At 38.8% G+C, this 16,984-nt stretch overlaps 1 protein-coding gene and 1 pseudogene across 2 annotated transcripts in view; one reads left to right on the top strand and one right to left on the bottom strand.

The window, feature by feature from the left end:
- Positions 1 to 16,300, top strand: part of Snx6 (sorting nexin 6) — a 61,471-nt gene extending 45,171 nt beyond the window's left edge. For both annotated transcript variants that reach the window (XM_076848212.2, XM_076848211.2), the window contains exons 12-14: positions 6,840 to 6,999; positions 7,089 to 7,174; positions 14,606 to 16,300. In XM_076848212.2, the coding sequence (XP_076704327.1) occupies positions 6,840 to 6,999; positions 7,089 to 7,174; positions 14,606 to 14,659 (300 nt within the window). In that variant the 3' untranslated portion in view covers positions 14,660 to 16,300. The remainder of the gene's footprint in view (positions 1 to 6,839; positions 7,000 to 7,088; positions 7,175 to 14,605) is intronic.
- LOC143393770 (V-type proton ATPase 16 kDa proteolipid subunit c pseudogene) lies at positions 2,185 to 3,017 on the bottom strand (annotated as a pseudogene).
- Positions 16,301 to 16,984: the final 684 nt, after the last annotated feature.

Raw genomic sequence — 16,984 nt, 5'->3', positions numbered from 1 at the left:
GTTGTAGAGCACTTGCCTAGCATGCATGAGCCCCAACATGTGGCAAATGAATAAATGACCCCACTTTATTTTTATTTGTTTTATTTACGGAATGAAAGAGACCAGGCAGGGCTGGGAATGTGGCTCAAGCAGTAACGCGCTCGCCTGGCATGCGCAGAGCACTGGGTTCGAGCCTCAGCACCACATAAAATAAAGATGTTGTGTCCACCGAAAACTGAAAACTAAATATTAAAAAAAAAAAAAGAAAGAGACCAGGCAACAAAGTCTCCCACCCATGTCCCGCCCTGGTGGTGGGAATGGGGTTCCCTTCAGTGGAATGGGCTAGCTGAGAAATAAAAGGAAAAACAGAACCATAGAACATAAAAAGTAGTTTCAAAAGCAGGGGCAGGACTGGCAAGGTGACCAGACAGATCAGGCTCCTGACAAAATGGGGCCTGTGCCTGCTTTATTTATATCCAGAGACATTGAAGAGATTCTATAAAATGTTCTTTTCCAAAAAAGGTTAAAGGTGGCTGGCATTGTGGTTCCGTGGTAGAACACCTCACATGTGTGAGACACTTGGTTCGATTCTCAGCACCACATATAAATAAATGAATAAAATAAAGGTCCATCAACAGCTAGCTTAAAAAAAAAAAAAAAAAGGTTAAAGGTAGGCTGTTCAGTTCTTAATGGGTTATGCCATCATCTCTGGTGCTACTATGAGGAACCTTTCTAGCAGAGCAGGGGGAAGGTCACATGCTTTTGGCCATCTGTCACTGCAGAAGAGCCACTAGAAGTTCCCAATGCCAGGCCTATCCCTCCTTGGCTTCCATGCCAAGAGAAGGTACTCATGTATTTCATGGATGGCTTCCCACCAAAATCTATAGTTTACACTCTTGATTTTGTGTGTTCTTTGAGTCTGGAAAAGGTATAGACATGTACCATTATTATAGTATCATATAGGATAGTTTCAGTGACCTAAAAATGTGCTATGTTCTGTCTGTTCATCTTCTCTATCCCCAGCCTGATATAGTTTTTATTTATTTTATTTTTTTGATTTATTTTTATTATTATTGGTTGTTTTTTAAGACAGGGTTTGTGTTGCCCAAGCTGTTTTTGAACCCTGGGCTCAATGATCTTGCTGCCTCAGCCTTCTGAGTAGTTGGAACTATGAGCATGTGCTACCATACCTGGCTAACCACCTATCTTTTACTGTCTTCATAGTTTTGCTTTTCCTGAGTGTTATGTAATTGGAATCATACAGCATGTGGCCTCTTCAGATTGACTTCTTTCACTTAGTAATAAGCATTTAAATGTCTTCTGTTGTCTTTTCTTGGCTTGATAACTAATTTCTTTTAATGATATGTAATATTTCCTTATTTGGATATACCATAATTTATCCATTCATCTACTAAAGACCATGTACATTGCTTTCAAGTTTTAGCAATTATAAATAAAGCTGCTATAAATACCCATGTGTAGGCTTGTAAAGACATTCATTGGTGTAAGTAAAGAGTGCAGTTGCTGGGCTGGGGCTGTGTAGCTCAGTGGCAGAGCGTTTCCTTCATGTGTGAGGCACTGAGTTCGAGCCTTAGCACCATATAAAAAAATAAAGGCATGCTGTCCATCGATAAAAATTTTTTTTAAGTGAAATTGCTTTGTCATAGAGTAAGACTGTGTTTAATTTTGTAAGAAACTACCAAACTGTCTTCCAAAGTTGGTGTACCATTTTGCATTTCTACTAGCAATGTCTGTATCCTTGCCCGCATTGGTGTATATTGTCAGTGTTCTGGATGTTGGCCATTCTAATACATATATAGTGGTATTTCATTGTCTCCCTCCCTCCTTCCTTTCCTTCTTTCTCTTTCTCTTTTTCACTGAGCATTGAACCCAGGAACACTTTGCCACAGAGCTACATCCCCAGTCCTTTTTAATTTTTTTTAATTTTGAGACAGGATCTAAGTTGTTGGAGTCTCACTAAGTTGCTGAGGCTGCCCTCGAACTTGCAAACCTCCCTTGGCCAGTCCAGTCACTGGGATTATAAGCATGTACCATCATGCTGACTTTCCTTGTATTTTACTTATTTATTTATTTATTTTCATATCTGAGAACTTTATTGGACACAGCTGGGCGCCAGGGCCTGGTGGCTGGCGCAAGGGGCGGTTCCATCCAAGGAGTCTCGGCAAGGGGGACCCCGCAAGGCAACACTCTACCTAAAGGGTACTATATAGTTGGGAGACGAGGGTTGCTCCACAGACGCATGAACAGGTCAAATCTTTTATAAATAAACATCCAGTGAAGAGAAAAATGACAACTCTAATTCATCCTTATACACAGAGCACTCTAGGGTGGGGCCGGAGGCCGGCATCCTCACTGGTCGGGGGCCTGGATGGGAGATGAGTGGGCCCAATGTCCACAGCACGGGGAGGAAGGGGCCAGGCGGGGCAACAGACAATGGGCACTAGGACACTGCGCATTTACAAGACCAACTACGGAGGAAGGGGTGGCTGCCCATGCATGTGTGTCAGGCTGTTCGTTCTGGAATGAGGAGGGGAGTGGTCTTTACATCGTGTTCTGTGGCTGGTGAGCTTGAGGGGCTACTTTGTGGAAAGTATGAGGGCCACGATGAGACCGTAGAGGCCAAGCACCTCAGCCAAGATGAGGATCAGGATCATGCCCACAAACAGCCGGGGCTGCTGGGCAGTACCCCGAACAACGGCGTCCCCCACAATGCCAATGGCAAAGCCAGCTGCCAGGCCACTCAGGCCCACGCTCAAGCCTGCACCAAGCTGGAGGAAACTCCTGTAGAGGCTAATACCATCATTCAGGGAGTTGGCGATGAGGACTGCCACCACCAGGCCGTAGATGGCGATGATCCCAGCCATGACAACTCGGATGATGGACTTTATGATCAGCTCCGGCTTCATGACTGACATGGCTGCGATGCCGGTGCCACTCTTGGCCGTGCCATAGGCGGCACCCAGGGCGCTGAAGATCATGGCGGACGAAGCGCCCATGACCGGGAAGAACGAAGCATACTCGGGCTGTTCTTGGTCTCGGACCTGTCTGTGGGCGGGGCGGGGCGGGGACGAGCTCAGCGGGCCGAGTGGGCGCTGAGGCGAGCGAAGGCGACATGACCCGCCGCTGCCCCTTGTATTTTAATTCACATTTCTCTAAAATGATGTGAAACATGTTTTCATATGCTGATTTGTCTTGTGTTTTGTTTTTGGTAAGGTGTCTCTTGCCCATTCTTTTCTTAATATTTATTTTTTAATATAGGTGGACACAGTGTCTTTATTTTACTTTACGTGGTGCTGAGAATTGAACCCAGTGCCTCACGCATGCTAGGCGCATGCTCTACCTCTGAGCCACAACCCCAGCCCTCTTTTGCTCATTTTTAAGTTGGATTGTTTATATTTTTTCCTAGTCTGTGACTTGTCTTCTCATTTTCTTTTTTTTTTTTTTTTTTAATGTGGTGCTGGGTTTGAACTTAGGGCCTTGTGCGTGTGGGACAAGTACTCTACCAGTTGAGCTGTATCCCCTTGTCTTCTCATTTTCTAGGCAGCATCTTTTGCAGACAAATTTTTATTTAAAAACAAACTTATTTTGGTGCTGGGATAGTTAACTTTCATGAAGGGTGTAAAATCTAAGTATAATTTAAACATTTTTTTATTGCATGTGGATTTTTATTTGTTTCAGAACCTCTTATTACCGTGTGGTGGCATACACCTGTATTCCTAGCAATTTGGAGGCTGAGGCAGGAGAGAAACACAAGTTTAAGGCCAACCTCAGCAATTTAGTGAAACCCTTTCTCACCCCCAAAAAGAGGGCGGTGGACTGGGAATACATCTCAGTGGTAAAGTGTCCTTGGGTTCAATCCCCAGTACTAAAAAAAAAAAAAAAAAAAAAAAAACAGAACTCTTTGAAAAATCTCTTTGTTCTTTGTCTTATCTTTGCTCCTTTGTGAAAAGATCAATTGACTGTATTTGTGTGGTTCTGGGCTGTTTTTGACCATGTTGCTAAAACAATGTTCCATTGATCTATTTGTCTGTTCTTTCATCATACAAAACCATCTGTAGTATAGTAAGACTTGAAATTGGATAATGTTAGTCTTGCAATTTTGTTCTCCTTCCATATTGTGTTGGCTATTGTAGGTTCTTTGCCTCTCTGTTTAAACTTTAAAATCAGTTTGTTGATATTTACAAAGTAACTTGCTGGGATTTTGATTGAATTGCATTGAATATGTAAATCAAGTTTGGAAGAATTGCTGTCTTGAAAATATTGAGTCTTTCTGTCCATGAATATGGAATATCTATTTATTTAGCTTCTCCCTCCCTCCCTCCCTCCCTTCCTTCCTTCCTTCTTTGTTGGGGCTGGGGTACCAGGGATTGAACTCAGGGCCACTCAAATACTGAGCCACATCCCCAGCCCTTTTTTGTATTTTATTTAGAGATAGGGTCTCACTGAGTTGCTTAGCGCCTCACTTTTGCTGAGGTTGGCTTTGAACTTGAAATCCTCCTCCCTCAGCCTAAGGCACTGGGATTACAGGCATGCACACGGCACCCAGCTTCTTTTATTTCTTTCATCAGAGATTTGTAGTTTTTTTCATGCAAATGTGGTATATCTTTATGAAATAAATGTCTAAGTATTTCATTTTGTTTCATTTTGGGGAGTGTTACTGTAATTTTTTTTTTAAACAAATTCCAATTGTTCATTACGGATATGTAAGAATGTGGAGGCACAAGCCTGTAATCCCAGTGGCTCAGGAGGCTGAGTGAGGAGGATCTGGAGTTCAAAGCAAGCCTCAGCAAAGATGAGGTGCTCAGCAACTCAGTAAGACCCTGTCTCTAAATAAAATACAAAATAGTGCAGGGATGCAGCTCAAGTGGTTGAGTGCCTCTGAGTTCCATCCCCAGTACCAAAAAAAAAAAAAAAGTTATTTACTTTCGTATATATTAACCTTGTGTCCTCCAGTCTTGTTATAATCATTTATTAGCTCCTATTCCCTCCAGGAGATTTTTTTTTTTTCCCTTTATTTCAGATTTTCTGCACAGTCAGGTCTATGAACAAAGACAGTGTTATTCTCCTTCCTGATCTGTATGCCTTTTATTTCCCTTTCTTATTGCATTAATTAGGACTTTTACAGTGTTGAAAGGAGTGATTAGAAGAGACATCCTCCTTGTTTTCTTTCTGATCTTAGCAGAATACTTTTAGTTTCTCCCATTGAGTATGATGTTTTTTTTTTTTTTTTTTCTTATCGAGTTGAGGAAAATTTCCTTCTAGTTCAAGTTTACTGAGTCAGTCAACTGATTTTGACAGCATTGCTAAGATAATGCAGTAGGGACAAGAATGATTTTGTTGGGCGAGGGGGCCCATGCCTATAGTTCCAGTGGCTCTGGAGGCTGAGGCTGGAGGATTGCAAGTTTAAAGCCAGCCTCAGTAAAAGGGAGGCGCTAAGCAACTCAGTGAGACCCTGCCTCTAAATAAAATACAAAATAGGGCTGGGGATGTGGCTCAGTGGTTGAGTGCCCATGAGTTCAATCCCTGGTATTCTCTGCACGCCCCCCCAAAAAATTGATTTCAACAGCTGATACTGGGACAGCTATAGCCACATGCAAAAGGATGAAATTTGACCCCTTCCTAACAGAACATATAAAATAGCTAAAACTGAAAAACTTTTAGAATACTACCCAGACATAAATTTTCTTGATCTTGGATTAGTTAGGTAATGGTTTAAGCTTATCAACCAGTGAGAAGAATAAAACAAACTCTATTAAAATTAAATTGTCACTGCGTACTGTAGCACATGCCTGTAATCCCAGTAACTCGGGAGCCTGAGGCAGGAGGCTCATGAGTTTGAGATTGGCTTATGTGATTTAGTGAAATCTTGTCTCAAAATAAAAAGGGCTGGGAATTTGTCTCAAATTCCTGGATTCAATCCCAGTATTAGAAAAATAAATACATTAATTAATAAACTTAAATATTGTATATGTCAACTTACAAATGATATATCTGTACAATGAAATACTATTTTGCAATAGAAAGGAACGAAGTAACTAATTCATGTTACAGTGTGGATGAACTTGAAACTTACTAAATGGTAGAAGCCACAGACACAAAAGATGCATATTATATGATTCAGTTTTTATGAAATGTTCAGAATAGACCAATCTATACTAGATTAATAGCCACGTATGCACGCCTGTAATCCCAGCTGCTCAGGAGGTGAGGCAGGAGGATTGCAAGTTTGAGGCCAGCCTGGGCAACTTATTGAGATACTGTCTCTAACAAACCAACCAGTGTCGGGGGCGGGCGGCGGCAAAGTATGTAGTTCAGTGATACAGTACTTGCTAGCGTATGCTAGGCTTCAGAGTGCTAAAAAAGAAGAAAGAAAGAAAAAGTGAAGGGAACAAAAGCAGAATAATGGTTGCCAAGGGCTAAAATTGGTTGTGGTGATGGTTTTATAATTGTCAACATACTAAAAATCATTAAATTTTGTAGTTTGTTTGTTTGTTTTATTAGCTACACATGACATTACAATGATCTTGGCAATTCATACATTTGAATCAATTGGAGTATAATTTCTCATTTTAAATTTTGTAGTTTAAATGGTATGTATGGTGTGAATTATGTCTCAGTAAAAATGTTAATTAAAAAAGACATCTATGGCCTGGGGGTGTAACTCAGTCAATGGCAGAGTGCTGCATGTGCAAGGTCCTGGGTCAGAACAGAATAAATAAACAAAAAAGTAACTGTATTATTCACTATATAATTTTATATCTGGAGGTGGTGGTAATGGAGATAGTAGAGTGAAACTACTAGAAACATAACATCATACATTATGATACATTGTTGTATAGGATCTCCTCTACCGAAGATCTCGATCACTAGTGGATTATGAAAATGCTAACAAAGCACTGGATAAAGCAAGAGCGAAAAATAAAGATGTTCTACAGGCTGAAACTTCCCAACAATTATGTTGTCAGAAGTTTGAAAAAATATCTGAATCTGCAAAACAAGGTACTGTTAACTTACCTTTTAATCACAAGATATGCTTCATGATTATTATGTGAATTAACTCTAATTTATTTTTTTGTTGTTGTTCACAGAACTTATAGATTTTAAAACAAGAAGAGTTGCTGCATTTAGAAAAAATTTAGTGGAACTTGCAGAATTAGAACTGAAGCACGCAAAGGTAGTATTGTGTTAAAAGATTTAATAAATTTAAATGACATGACATTTAAAATTGAGTAAGTTATAAAATTGATAATCCTTTAATGATAGTTACCTTCTATAAGGACATCCTAAGAACTGTTCTTGAATGAGAATTATGTTTTCCAAGATGATTACACTGCTTCAAAATAGTGGGTTTAACTTTTTACTAGGGATTGAACTCAGGTGCTTTACCACTGAGCTACATCTCCAGTTCTTTATTTTGTTAAGACAGAATCTTGCTAAATTGCTCTGAGTCGCAGGGATTATAGGCATGCTCCACCCTGTTAAATATTTGGTTTTAGTAAAAAAATGGCTTCCTTCTGGTCTGTTTGGTATTTGTTTACTTTGAAGTAAGCCTCTTTTTATTATTGTTTCTGTTGTAGATGGACATAGTAACTTTATTTATAATTTTTATGTGGTGCTGAGGATTGAACCCAGTGCCTCACATGTGCTAGGTGAACACTGTACTTCTGAGCCACAACCTCTTCTTGCATGTAATATGAAGGTAAAGCTTGGCTCAAACTATGATAATTTTTTTTTGTGTGTGTGTGTGTGGTGCTAGGGATTGTACCTAGGGCCTTGTGCATGCAATATAAGCCCTCTACCAACTGAGCTATAACGCCAGCCCTCAAACTATGGTAATTTTAAAAATAGATAATCTCAGAATTGAGAAATATTTTAAAGATTATTTAATTCAAGCAAGAATATTGCTCTGAAAGAATCTAGGACCTAACAGGAAAATTTTTTTAACTAGTTTTTTTTTTTTTTTTTTTTCCCCCAAGTATTTTTAGTTTTTTTTAAAAAAAAAAAGAAAGAAAATTGTTTGGGGCTGGGGATGTGGCTCAAGCGGTAGCGCGCTCGCCTTCCATGCGTGCGGCCCGGGTTCGAACCTCAGCACCACATACAAACAGAGATGTTGTGTCCGCCGAATACTAAAAAATAAATATTAAAATTCTCTCTCTCTCCCTCCCTCTCTCACTCTCTTTAAAAAAATAAATAAATAAATAAATCAAGTTTTATAAAAAAAAAAAGAAAGAAAGAAAATTGTTGATGGTGAACACACGGTTTTGGGAACTTTTTTTGTGTGTATGTGTGGTTCTGGGGTTTGAACACATTCTAGGTATGCACTTTACCACCAAGCTATACCCCCAGCACTATAAGTTTTTTATATTAAAGAAATTTTAAAAAGAATAAACCAAAAATGTTTATTTAACATTTCTGTCTTTAGAGAGACTTATAATAATAATAATACTTAATAATACAAAATGTATTTAAATTTCTCCAAGAAATTAATATAAACTTTTAGGTGTTTTTTTGTTATTGTTGTCATTTTTGTTTTTTTGGGGGTCAGTTAAACCAATAATGTTTATTATTAAGGATAAGGACCTTTAAGGGTCAATATCACTACTGAGCTATATCCCCACCCACCCATCCCGTTTTTTTTTTTTTTTTTTTTTTTGTACTGGGGATTGAACTCAGGTGCACTCTACCACTGAGCCATATCCCCAGCCCTATATTGTATTTTTTTTAGAGACAGGGTCTCACTGAGTGCTTAGTACTTCACTTTTGCTGAGACTGGCTTTGAACTAGTAATTCTCCTGCCTCAGCCTCCTGAGCTGCTGATATTACAGGTGTACTCTACTGCACCTGGCTATTTTTTATTTTGAGACAGGTTCTCGCTAAATTGTTGAGGCCTGCCTTTAAATTGCTGTCCTCCTGTTTTTATAAGATAGCTTTTGTGTCTGTTTCTGTGTTGATAGGTATTGAACCCAAGACCTTGAGACAACCAAGATGTGTTCTACCAGTGAACTACATCTGAGCCAAGATAGCTTTTTTCACTGCCATATTGCACTGGCTGGATTTGGCTTATAATGATACCTTTTTCAGTATGTTAGTTCTTCGCTGGGTGTGGTGGTGCATGCCTGTAATCATAGTAACTTGGGAAGCTGGAGGATCCGAGTTCCAGGCCAGCCTCAGCAATTTATCGAGGCCCTCAGCAACTTAGCAAGACCCTGTCTCAAAATAAAAAGGATTGGGGGGCTAGGGTTGTAGATCAGTGGTAGAGCACTTGCCTTGCATGCCTGAGGCACTGGGTTTTATCCTCAGCACCACATAAAAATAAATAAATAAAATAGATTGTGTCCATCTACATTGTTTATATTAAAAAAAAAAAAAAAGATTGGAGATGTGGCTCAGTGGTTAAGCACTCCTGGGTTCATTCCCCAGTAACCCCCATCCCAAAAATGTTTTGATAAGCTTGGCATGATTTAATCTTATTGAACCTGTGTTGGTTTCTAATGTCCACTGTTTTATTCTTTTTAAAGAGATTTGAACTAGCAAGAATTCTGCTGTAAGGGCTGGGGATGTAGTTCAATGGTACAGTACTTGCCTAGCATGGGCAAGGCTGTGGTTCAATCCATAGCACCACCATCACTACAACCAAAATAATTATTAAATTTTGTAGATTGGGGGTTGGCAGTCTAGTCTGTTTTGGTACAGTCTGTGAGCCAAGAATGATGTTCACATTTTTAAATGTTTGTTTAAAAGCAAATGAAGAATAGTGATAATTACATGAAATTCAAATAAGTATCTGTAAATAAGATTTTCTTGGAACACAGCCATTCATTCGAGTTTGTCTCTGGCTGCTTATGCCATGGAGTAGTTGAAACAGAAACCAAATGTCTCTCCAGTGCAAAAATATTTACTGTTTAATCTTTTGCAGAAAAAGTTTGCTGATTTCTGCCTCTGGTTTCTAGACTCTGTACCTTTATAAGCCTTTTGAAATGAGTTTTTCTCTGTATTCAGATTTCTTCCCCCTCCCTCATTCTTTTTTTGTGGGGTGGGGGGCAGGTACCCGGGATTGAACTCGGAGGCATTCGACCAATGAGCTACATCCCCACCCCTATTTTGTATTTTATTTAGAGACAGGGTCTCATTGAGTTGCTTAGTACCTCACCATTACTGAGGCTGGCTTTCTCTATATTATTTATTTGTTTATTATTTAATTATTTTTAAAATTTTTATATATGACAGTGGAATACATTGCAATTCTTATTACACATATAGAGCACAATTTTTCATATCTCTGGGTGTATACATAGTATATTCACACCAATTTGTGTCTTCATATGTGTACTTTGGATAATAATGATCATCACATTCCACCATCATTAATAACCCCATGCCCCCTCCCTTCCCCTCTAACCACTCTGCCCTATCTAAAGTTCTCTATTCCTCCCATACTCCCCCTCCCTACCCCACTATTTTTTTTCTTTCTTTTTTTTTTACCATACGATTTATTTTTATTTTTTTTTAGTCATACATGACAACAGAATGTATTTTGACATATAATACATATATGGAATGTACATACATCAATCATAATGTCTGTTCTATTCTGCTGCCCTTCCTATCCCCCCTACTCCTCCCCTCCTCTCCCATCCTCTCTATCCAATCTAATGTGACACACTTTTTTTTTCTTTTTCTCATCACAACATATATTCTGTATAACAATGAGGTTCTTCTTCCATTTTCCGTGCAACTCTCCTTCTCCCTCTTTTTCCCTCCCACCTCTCTTCCCTATTTAGTGGTAGTCTTCTTCTCATGCTCTTCCTCCCTATCCCATTTTGAGTCACCCCCCTTATATCAGAGAGAAGACATTCGGCATTTGTTTTTTAGGGATTGGCTAACTTCACTTAGCATAATCTGCTCTAATGCCATCCATTTGCCTGCAAATGCCATGATCTTGTTATTTTTTAGTGCTGAGTAATATTCCATTGAGTGCTGAGTAATACTCCATTGCCTACCCCACTATTTTTAAACAAAAGTTTATTCTTAAATTTGCAACAGACTTCAAGATAACACTTCATTCTAGCTTTAGGTGGCAAAAGATACTATAGCAGGGAATTCAGATATTTAAATATGAATGAAATCAAGGTCACACATCTTCATCTCAGGCTCAAACAACTACGTACTTTTTGACAGATTTCTTAATTTCCCCTGTGACCTAGGGGTCTTTTCCCACAGGCCTTCACATTTAGCTTCTCTAGTTTCTTCTCTTTTTGTTTCTGCTCATCTTTCTCATCCATGTCTTGAGTTGTTTCAGGAGCTACTTGCCACTTTTGTACCTGGACATTATTCCTGCCTCCTGTTTCCTAGACCCTGCTCATTGTATTCAGATTCTCTTAAATGCTTTTGAAAATCTGAACAATCCCATTTTTTAAATTATAAGATTTGTACATCTTTATGAGGTACATTATGGTAATTCAGTACATGTACACAATGTAAAATAATGAAATCAGTAGTAAGAATTTCCATTTCTCCAACATTAATTATTTTTATGTATCATACTCTACTGGTTTTGAAATATAGTTTATTTATTTTATGGTTCAGGGATTTGAACCTGGGGGTACTTTACCATTGAGTTATATCCCCAGCCCTCTTTTTATATTTTATTTTGAGAAAAGGGTCTCACTAAATTGCCTAGTGTGGCCTCAGTTTTAGGATCATTCTGCATCAGCCTCCTGGGCAGCTGGTATTGTAGGCATGGACCTCCTCATCTTGCTGTTGTAGATTAAACAAACACTAGTTACCCTACTGTGCTAAAGAAAAACCAGAAGTAATTCTTCCACTCTTGTGTTTTAATGCCCTTTATGTAACTTGTTCTGTCCATCTTTTATCCCTGCCCTTCCCAGTTGAACAATTCCATTGTAGAATCCACATAAATTGTTTTGAAAATACTAGATATTAGTAAAATGTACAGTAAGGTGGTTGGAAACTACTTTGGATTTCATTTATTATAGTTATGCCTTGCCACATGATTGAAATCCAGTTATAACGGCAAGCTAGATTAGATCACTCGTATTCTTTTTTTAAAAAATTAATTTATTTTTTAGTTGTAGTTGGACAAAATACATTTATTTTTATTTTTATTTTTTATGTGGTGCTGAGGATCAAACCCAGGGCCTCACATGTGCTAAGCAGCACCCTACCCCTGAGCCACAACCCCAGTGCCAGATCACTTATATTCTTGAACATAGTCTTATTGTTTCCCGTGCTGGAGATCTAACCCAGGCTAAGCACATGCTTCCCTGCTGAACTATACCCCCAGCTTGTCCACTGACATTTTTGAAGAGTACAAGACTATTTATAGAATACCCCTGTTTTAGTTAGCTTTTTCACTGCTGTGACAAAAATAACTAATAAGAACAATTTTAGAGGAGGAAAAGTTTATTTAGGGCTCACAGTTTCAGAGTCTGAGTCCAGAGATGGCCAGCTCTATTCCTTGAGGCCTGAGCTGAGGCAGAACATCAAGGCAGAGGAAAGAAGCTCAGGTCATGGCACCAAGAAGCAGAGAGAGAGACAGAGAACGACAGACTCTGGCTCACCATGGACAAAATATAAACCCCTAAACTAACTTTTAAAAAAAATTGGGGAGCTAGGGTTGTGGCTCAGAGGTAGAGCGCTTGTCTACCATGTGTGAGACACTGGGCTTGATCCTCAGCACCACATAAAAATAAAATAAAGATATTGTGTCCACCTGTAACTAAAAAATAAATACAAAAAAAACCCAAACCCTTTTATACCAGGGATTGAACCCAGGAGTGCTTAACCATTGAGCCACATCTCCAGTACCAACCCACCCCCCACCCCCCAAAGAAAGATACTTTATACTTTGTAGTTATGAGGGAGGTATTCTGTGGAGAGAAGTACTTTGGGACTATATAAATATCCCATAACCAGTACTTTCCAGTATAACTTTGTACAGTAATAGCAGTGTTCTAGAATCAGCACTGATGACCACTGATCACTTTTAGCTGTCAGACACTTAAGATATGGGTAGTGCTACTGCAGAACTGAGTTTTTAACTTCATTTAATTTTAATTGATGAGAAATAGTTACTTATGGCTAGTAACTGTAGTACTGACAGTGTATTTCCACATTGCTTTTAGGATCCATTGATGAAAGCTAGGTGCTACACTGTAATCCCAGCAACTTGGGAGGCTGATGTAGGAAGTTCAAGGCCAGTCTGGACAACTTAGTGAGACCCTGTATCAAAAATATGAGAAGGGTAGGGGATGTAGCTCGGTGATAAAGTGCCTCTGGGTTCAATCCCTAGTACTCATTCACCCCCACAAAAGTGTCTGGGGATGTAGCTCAGTGGTAGAATACTCTGAGTTCAATCCCCAGTATTATGTCCCACCTACCCCACCCCACCCCCCACCAAAAAAATAATGATTCTTGCCTGAATCACTTTTTTTTTATGATAGTTGCCAAATGTCAATTTCCTTCCTCCTTTTGGGTGTGTGTGTGTGTGGGTACTAGGAATTAAACCTAGAGGCCCTTTACCACTGAGCCATATCCCTACCCCTTTTTTAAAATTTTGAGATAGGATCTCATTAAGTTGTCAAGGCTGTTCTTGAATTTATGAGCCTCAGCTTCCAGAATCACTGGAATTACAGGCATATGCCAACATGCCCTACTTCTTTTATTTTTTTTAGTACTGTACCACTTATCTACATCCCTAGTCCTTCTTTTTGTTTTATATTTTGAGAAAGGGTCTCATTAAGTTCCTGAGAGTCTCACTGAGTTGCTGAGGCTGGCCTTGAATTTGGGATCCTCTTGCCTCAGCCTCCCAAGTCTCAAGGATTGCAGTGTCCAGCTTTTTTTTTTTTTTTTTTTTTTTTTCTCTCTTCCTTTCTCTGTCTCTCCCTCTTTTTTTTTTTTTTTTTTTTTTTTTGATGGGGCTGGGGAGCAAATCCAGGGCCTCACACATACTAGGCAAATACAGGTACCCTGCCACTGAGCTATAGCCCCAGCCCCAAATGTTTTTTGTTTTTTTTTTTTTAATTCCATCATCATTCTTCCATTGTAGTTGACTTTCTTCTGTAAGGAAGAGCTGTCCCTTCACCCCCTTTTGCATATTAATGTAACTTAACTGTCTTTGTCCTTATTATCTATAAATTTGGATGCAAGTTCATTGGTTCTACCCAGGGGTATGCAGGTACAAGGGATAATTTTATAGAATACTTTTGTAAGTGGTCTGTGTTTACAAAAAATTGTACATTTATGCTAATATATATATAACTAAAGAAAGCAATAAAACCTGTAGTAAAATTAGGAGTCAAGTTCAATAATTAAACTTAGACACAAAAGGCATATTTTATCCTTACTAGAACATGTCAGATAATCCAAAGCACTAATATTGGTCTAGACAGAAATTTACTGAAGTATCTGGTATTTTTTTGTCTTTAAACCTTTATTTGACTGTAATGAATGGCTGTTTGCAAAATTTGGGTATCTTAACAAATTTTAAATGGTTTGATTTCTAATCATGTATGTTTTCAGTAAGATGTTTTCAAACTGTTTTGAATTAAAGACATTCATAACTTCTTTTTTCTTTTTTTTTTAGGGTAACCTCCAGTTACTGCAGAACTGCCTGGCAGTGTTAAATGGAGACACATAAGCCACATTCTACTTCCTATTAAAAAGGGCTGCCTTCCTTTAAATCTTATTTTTGTTTTCTTAATGATGTTAAAGCATTTATGCTCACTGAAAACAAAACAGCTGACAAAGTGCATCTACTCTTCTTTTTCTGAGAAATAGTGGAGCAGCACTGTGCACCCGCAATGCCCATCTGTGTGATGTGAGGCTGCACTCTGCTCCTCTAGACAGTGGTCTGTCATCGTGCACTCGTCCTATTCAGAAGCCCAAAGTTCGGTCTTTATTTTTAAGTAGCCTCTATAACTGTGTTTACTTTATAAATAGTATTCCTTATGGCTGCCAATCTTATTTACCTTTAAATAATTTCTGAAGTTTAACCTTTTTAAAATACATTGTTCAAACAAGATAAAGATTGCCTTTCTGAATTTTTTTTAAATTTCATTTTTAAAAAGCATTGTATACTTTATTTCATTCATTCTTGTAAAGCATCTTAATCAAACTTACGTTTAATTAAACAACATGAAAGGTTTGGGCCAGACTTTATGTAATCTTTAGAAGTATGATTTCTGAAGAAAAGCAAATGCATTTGTATGTTTGCCTTAAACTTGTAGACTAAACCAATTATTGTAAAATAACCAGCGATAACAGTTATAGTTTTTAACTTTGTGGTCATGGTATCACTCTAAAATTTTGGAGTAGTTCTAATAAATCTACTCCGATATTATGCTTTACAGTGCAGGTCTTGATTTCTCCTTTTTCCCCCTATTTCTTTTAAAATGGCATATTGAACCAGGTTCACTAATCCCTTTAGAAAAGAATGAACTGCTCACCCATGTGCACTTCACAGGTGGAACTGGGCAAAGGCAGGAGAGGAGCAGCATACAGTCTATTTTTCTGGATTCCGTCCCTAACTCAGCCAGTTAACCATGAGATGTATGCTATTGAGCCACTTGGTAGTTATGCCAGTATATAGACTGATGTGTAGAAGGGGAAAAGTCTGCTATAAGTACAGTTCTTGCGTGTGAAGAAAAGGGACTATTTGGGATGAAAGTTGGTGTGCATATAGGATACTAATTGTGAGTAGTTACATTACAGATATTATTGGCCTTTCTAATGTGAATGAACATTATTGTCATTTCTACTTTAAAGTTAGATTGAGTGGTTGGACTTTTCCACTGTCTTTTTCTAACTTCAGGCATTTGAGCTGGTCACCCCTTGAATGGGTTCTTAATTTGTTTACATTTTCCCAAATGGTTCTGAAGATTGCCTGGTCACCTGGTCTCTGTCTTATTGCCAGTCACAATTCCAGCCTTTCTCAGCAGCATGTTCTCTTGCCTCACTCATGTACTGGTTAATGTTTTGTCTTTTTAATTGACATGTTCCCCAATGCCATTTGAACTGTTGGTTTTTCTGTTGTTGGCTGAGAGAGCTATGTACTTTGTCCTTCATGTAACCTTGGTAAGAATATGCCCATGCAGTTTCCACCAGTGGTGGGATGTTGGGACCTAGCTTCTGGATTCAGCTGTAGTCCTTCCCCAGAAGCCCTGTGGTCTCAAGCAAGTTTGAGCAGGTTGCTAGATGTCTGCCTCTGTTCTCTACTATAAAGGACATATTGACCTACCTCACAGGGGTGTTGTGAGGATTAATAAATGTTGGTACCTTACTTTGGAAATGTGAAGATGCTGTGTAAATGCTAAGAAATAGAAAGTACAGGGCCAAGAGCTAGACAGTTTTTTACCTACCTAACGGATATTCTTTCTTTGAGGAGGATGTAGAATGGAGTACGTCCCTTGACCCCTGATGACTTTTGTTGTGTTTTTTTATGGTGCTAGAGGTTGAACCCAGGGCCTAGAGCATGCTAAGCAAGAATTATACCACTGAACTACATCCCCAACCGCTACAACCCCCTCCTTGTTTTTAAATTTTCAGTCAGGGTCTTGCTGCCCATGCTGGCCTTAAACTTGGGATCCTCCAACTTTAGCCTCCTGAGTAGCTAGGATCAGAGGTGTGTATTACTACACACCAAGCAAATAAATTATCTTGTATTGTGTGCGCCACCCCCATCCCTGCAGGCAGTGGGACTGAACCCAGAGCCTGTACATGCTAGTCAATTGCTTTACCACTTTACCACACTCCTCCTGGTTTTTTTTTAGAATGCTTGTAGGGATCAAGATAAACAGGAAGGAGTTAGCATTAGATTGTGTGCTGGGAGTGGGGAGAGTGCTTCATCTATACATACTATGCAAGGCCTTCTCACAAAACCTTCAAATAAGGTAAAGAATGTGGGTATACTAAGTTGAGATTTTTTTGTGCTCTCAGAACAAACATTTTTTTCAAAGCTCAGCCA

The sequence above is a fragment of the Callospermophilus lateralis genome, chromosome 3 (genome assembly GCF_048772815.1).
Source record: "Callospermophilus lateralis isolate mCalLat2 chromosome 3, mCalLat2.hap1, whole genome shotgun sequence".
Taxonomy (NCBI): domain Eukaryota; kingdom Metazoa; phylum Chordata; class Mammalia; order Rodentia; family Sciuridae; genus Callospermophilus; species Callospermophilus lateralis.
The sequence above is the reverse complement of the archived record's forward strand: the minus strand, read 5'-3'. Positions and strand labels throughout refer to the sequence as shown.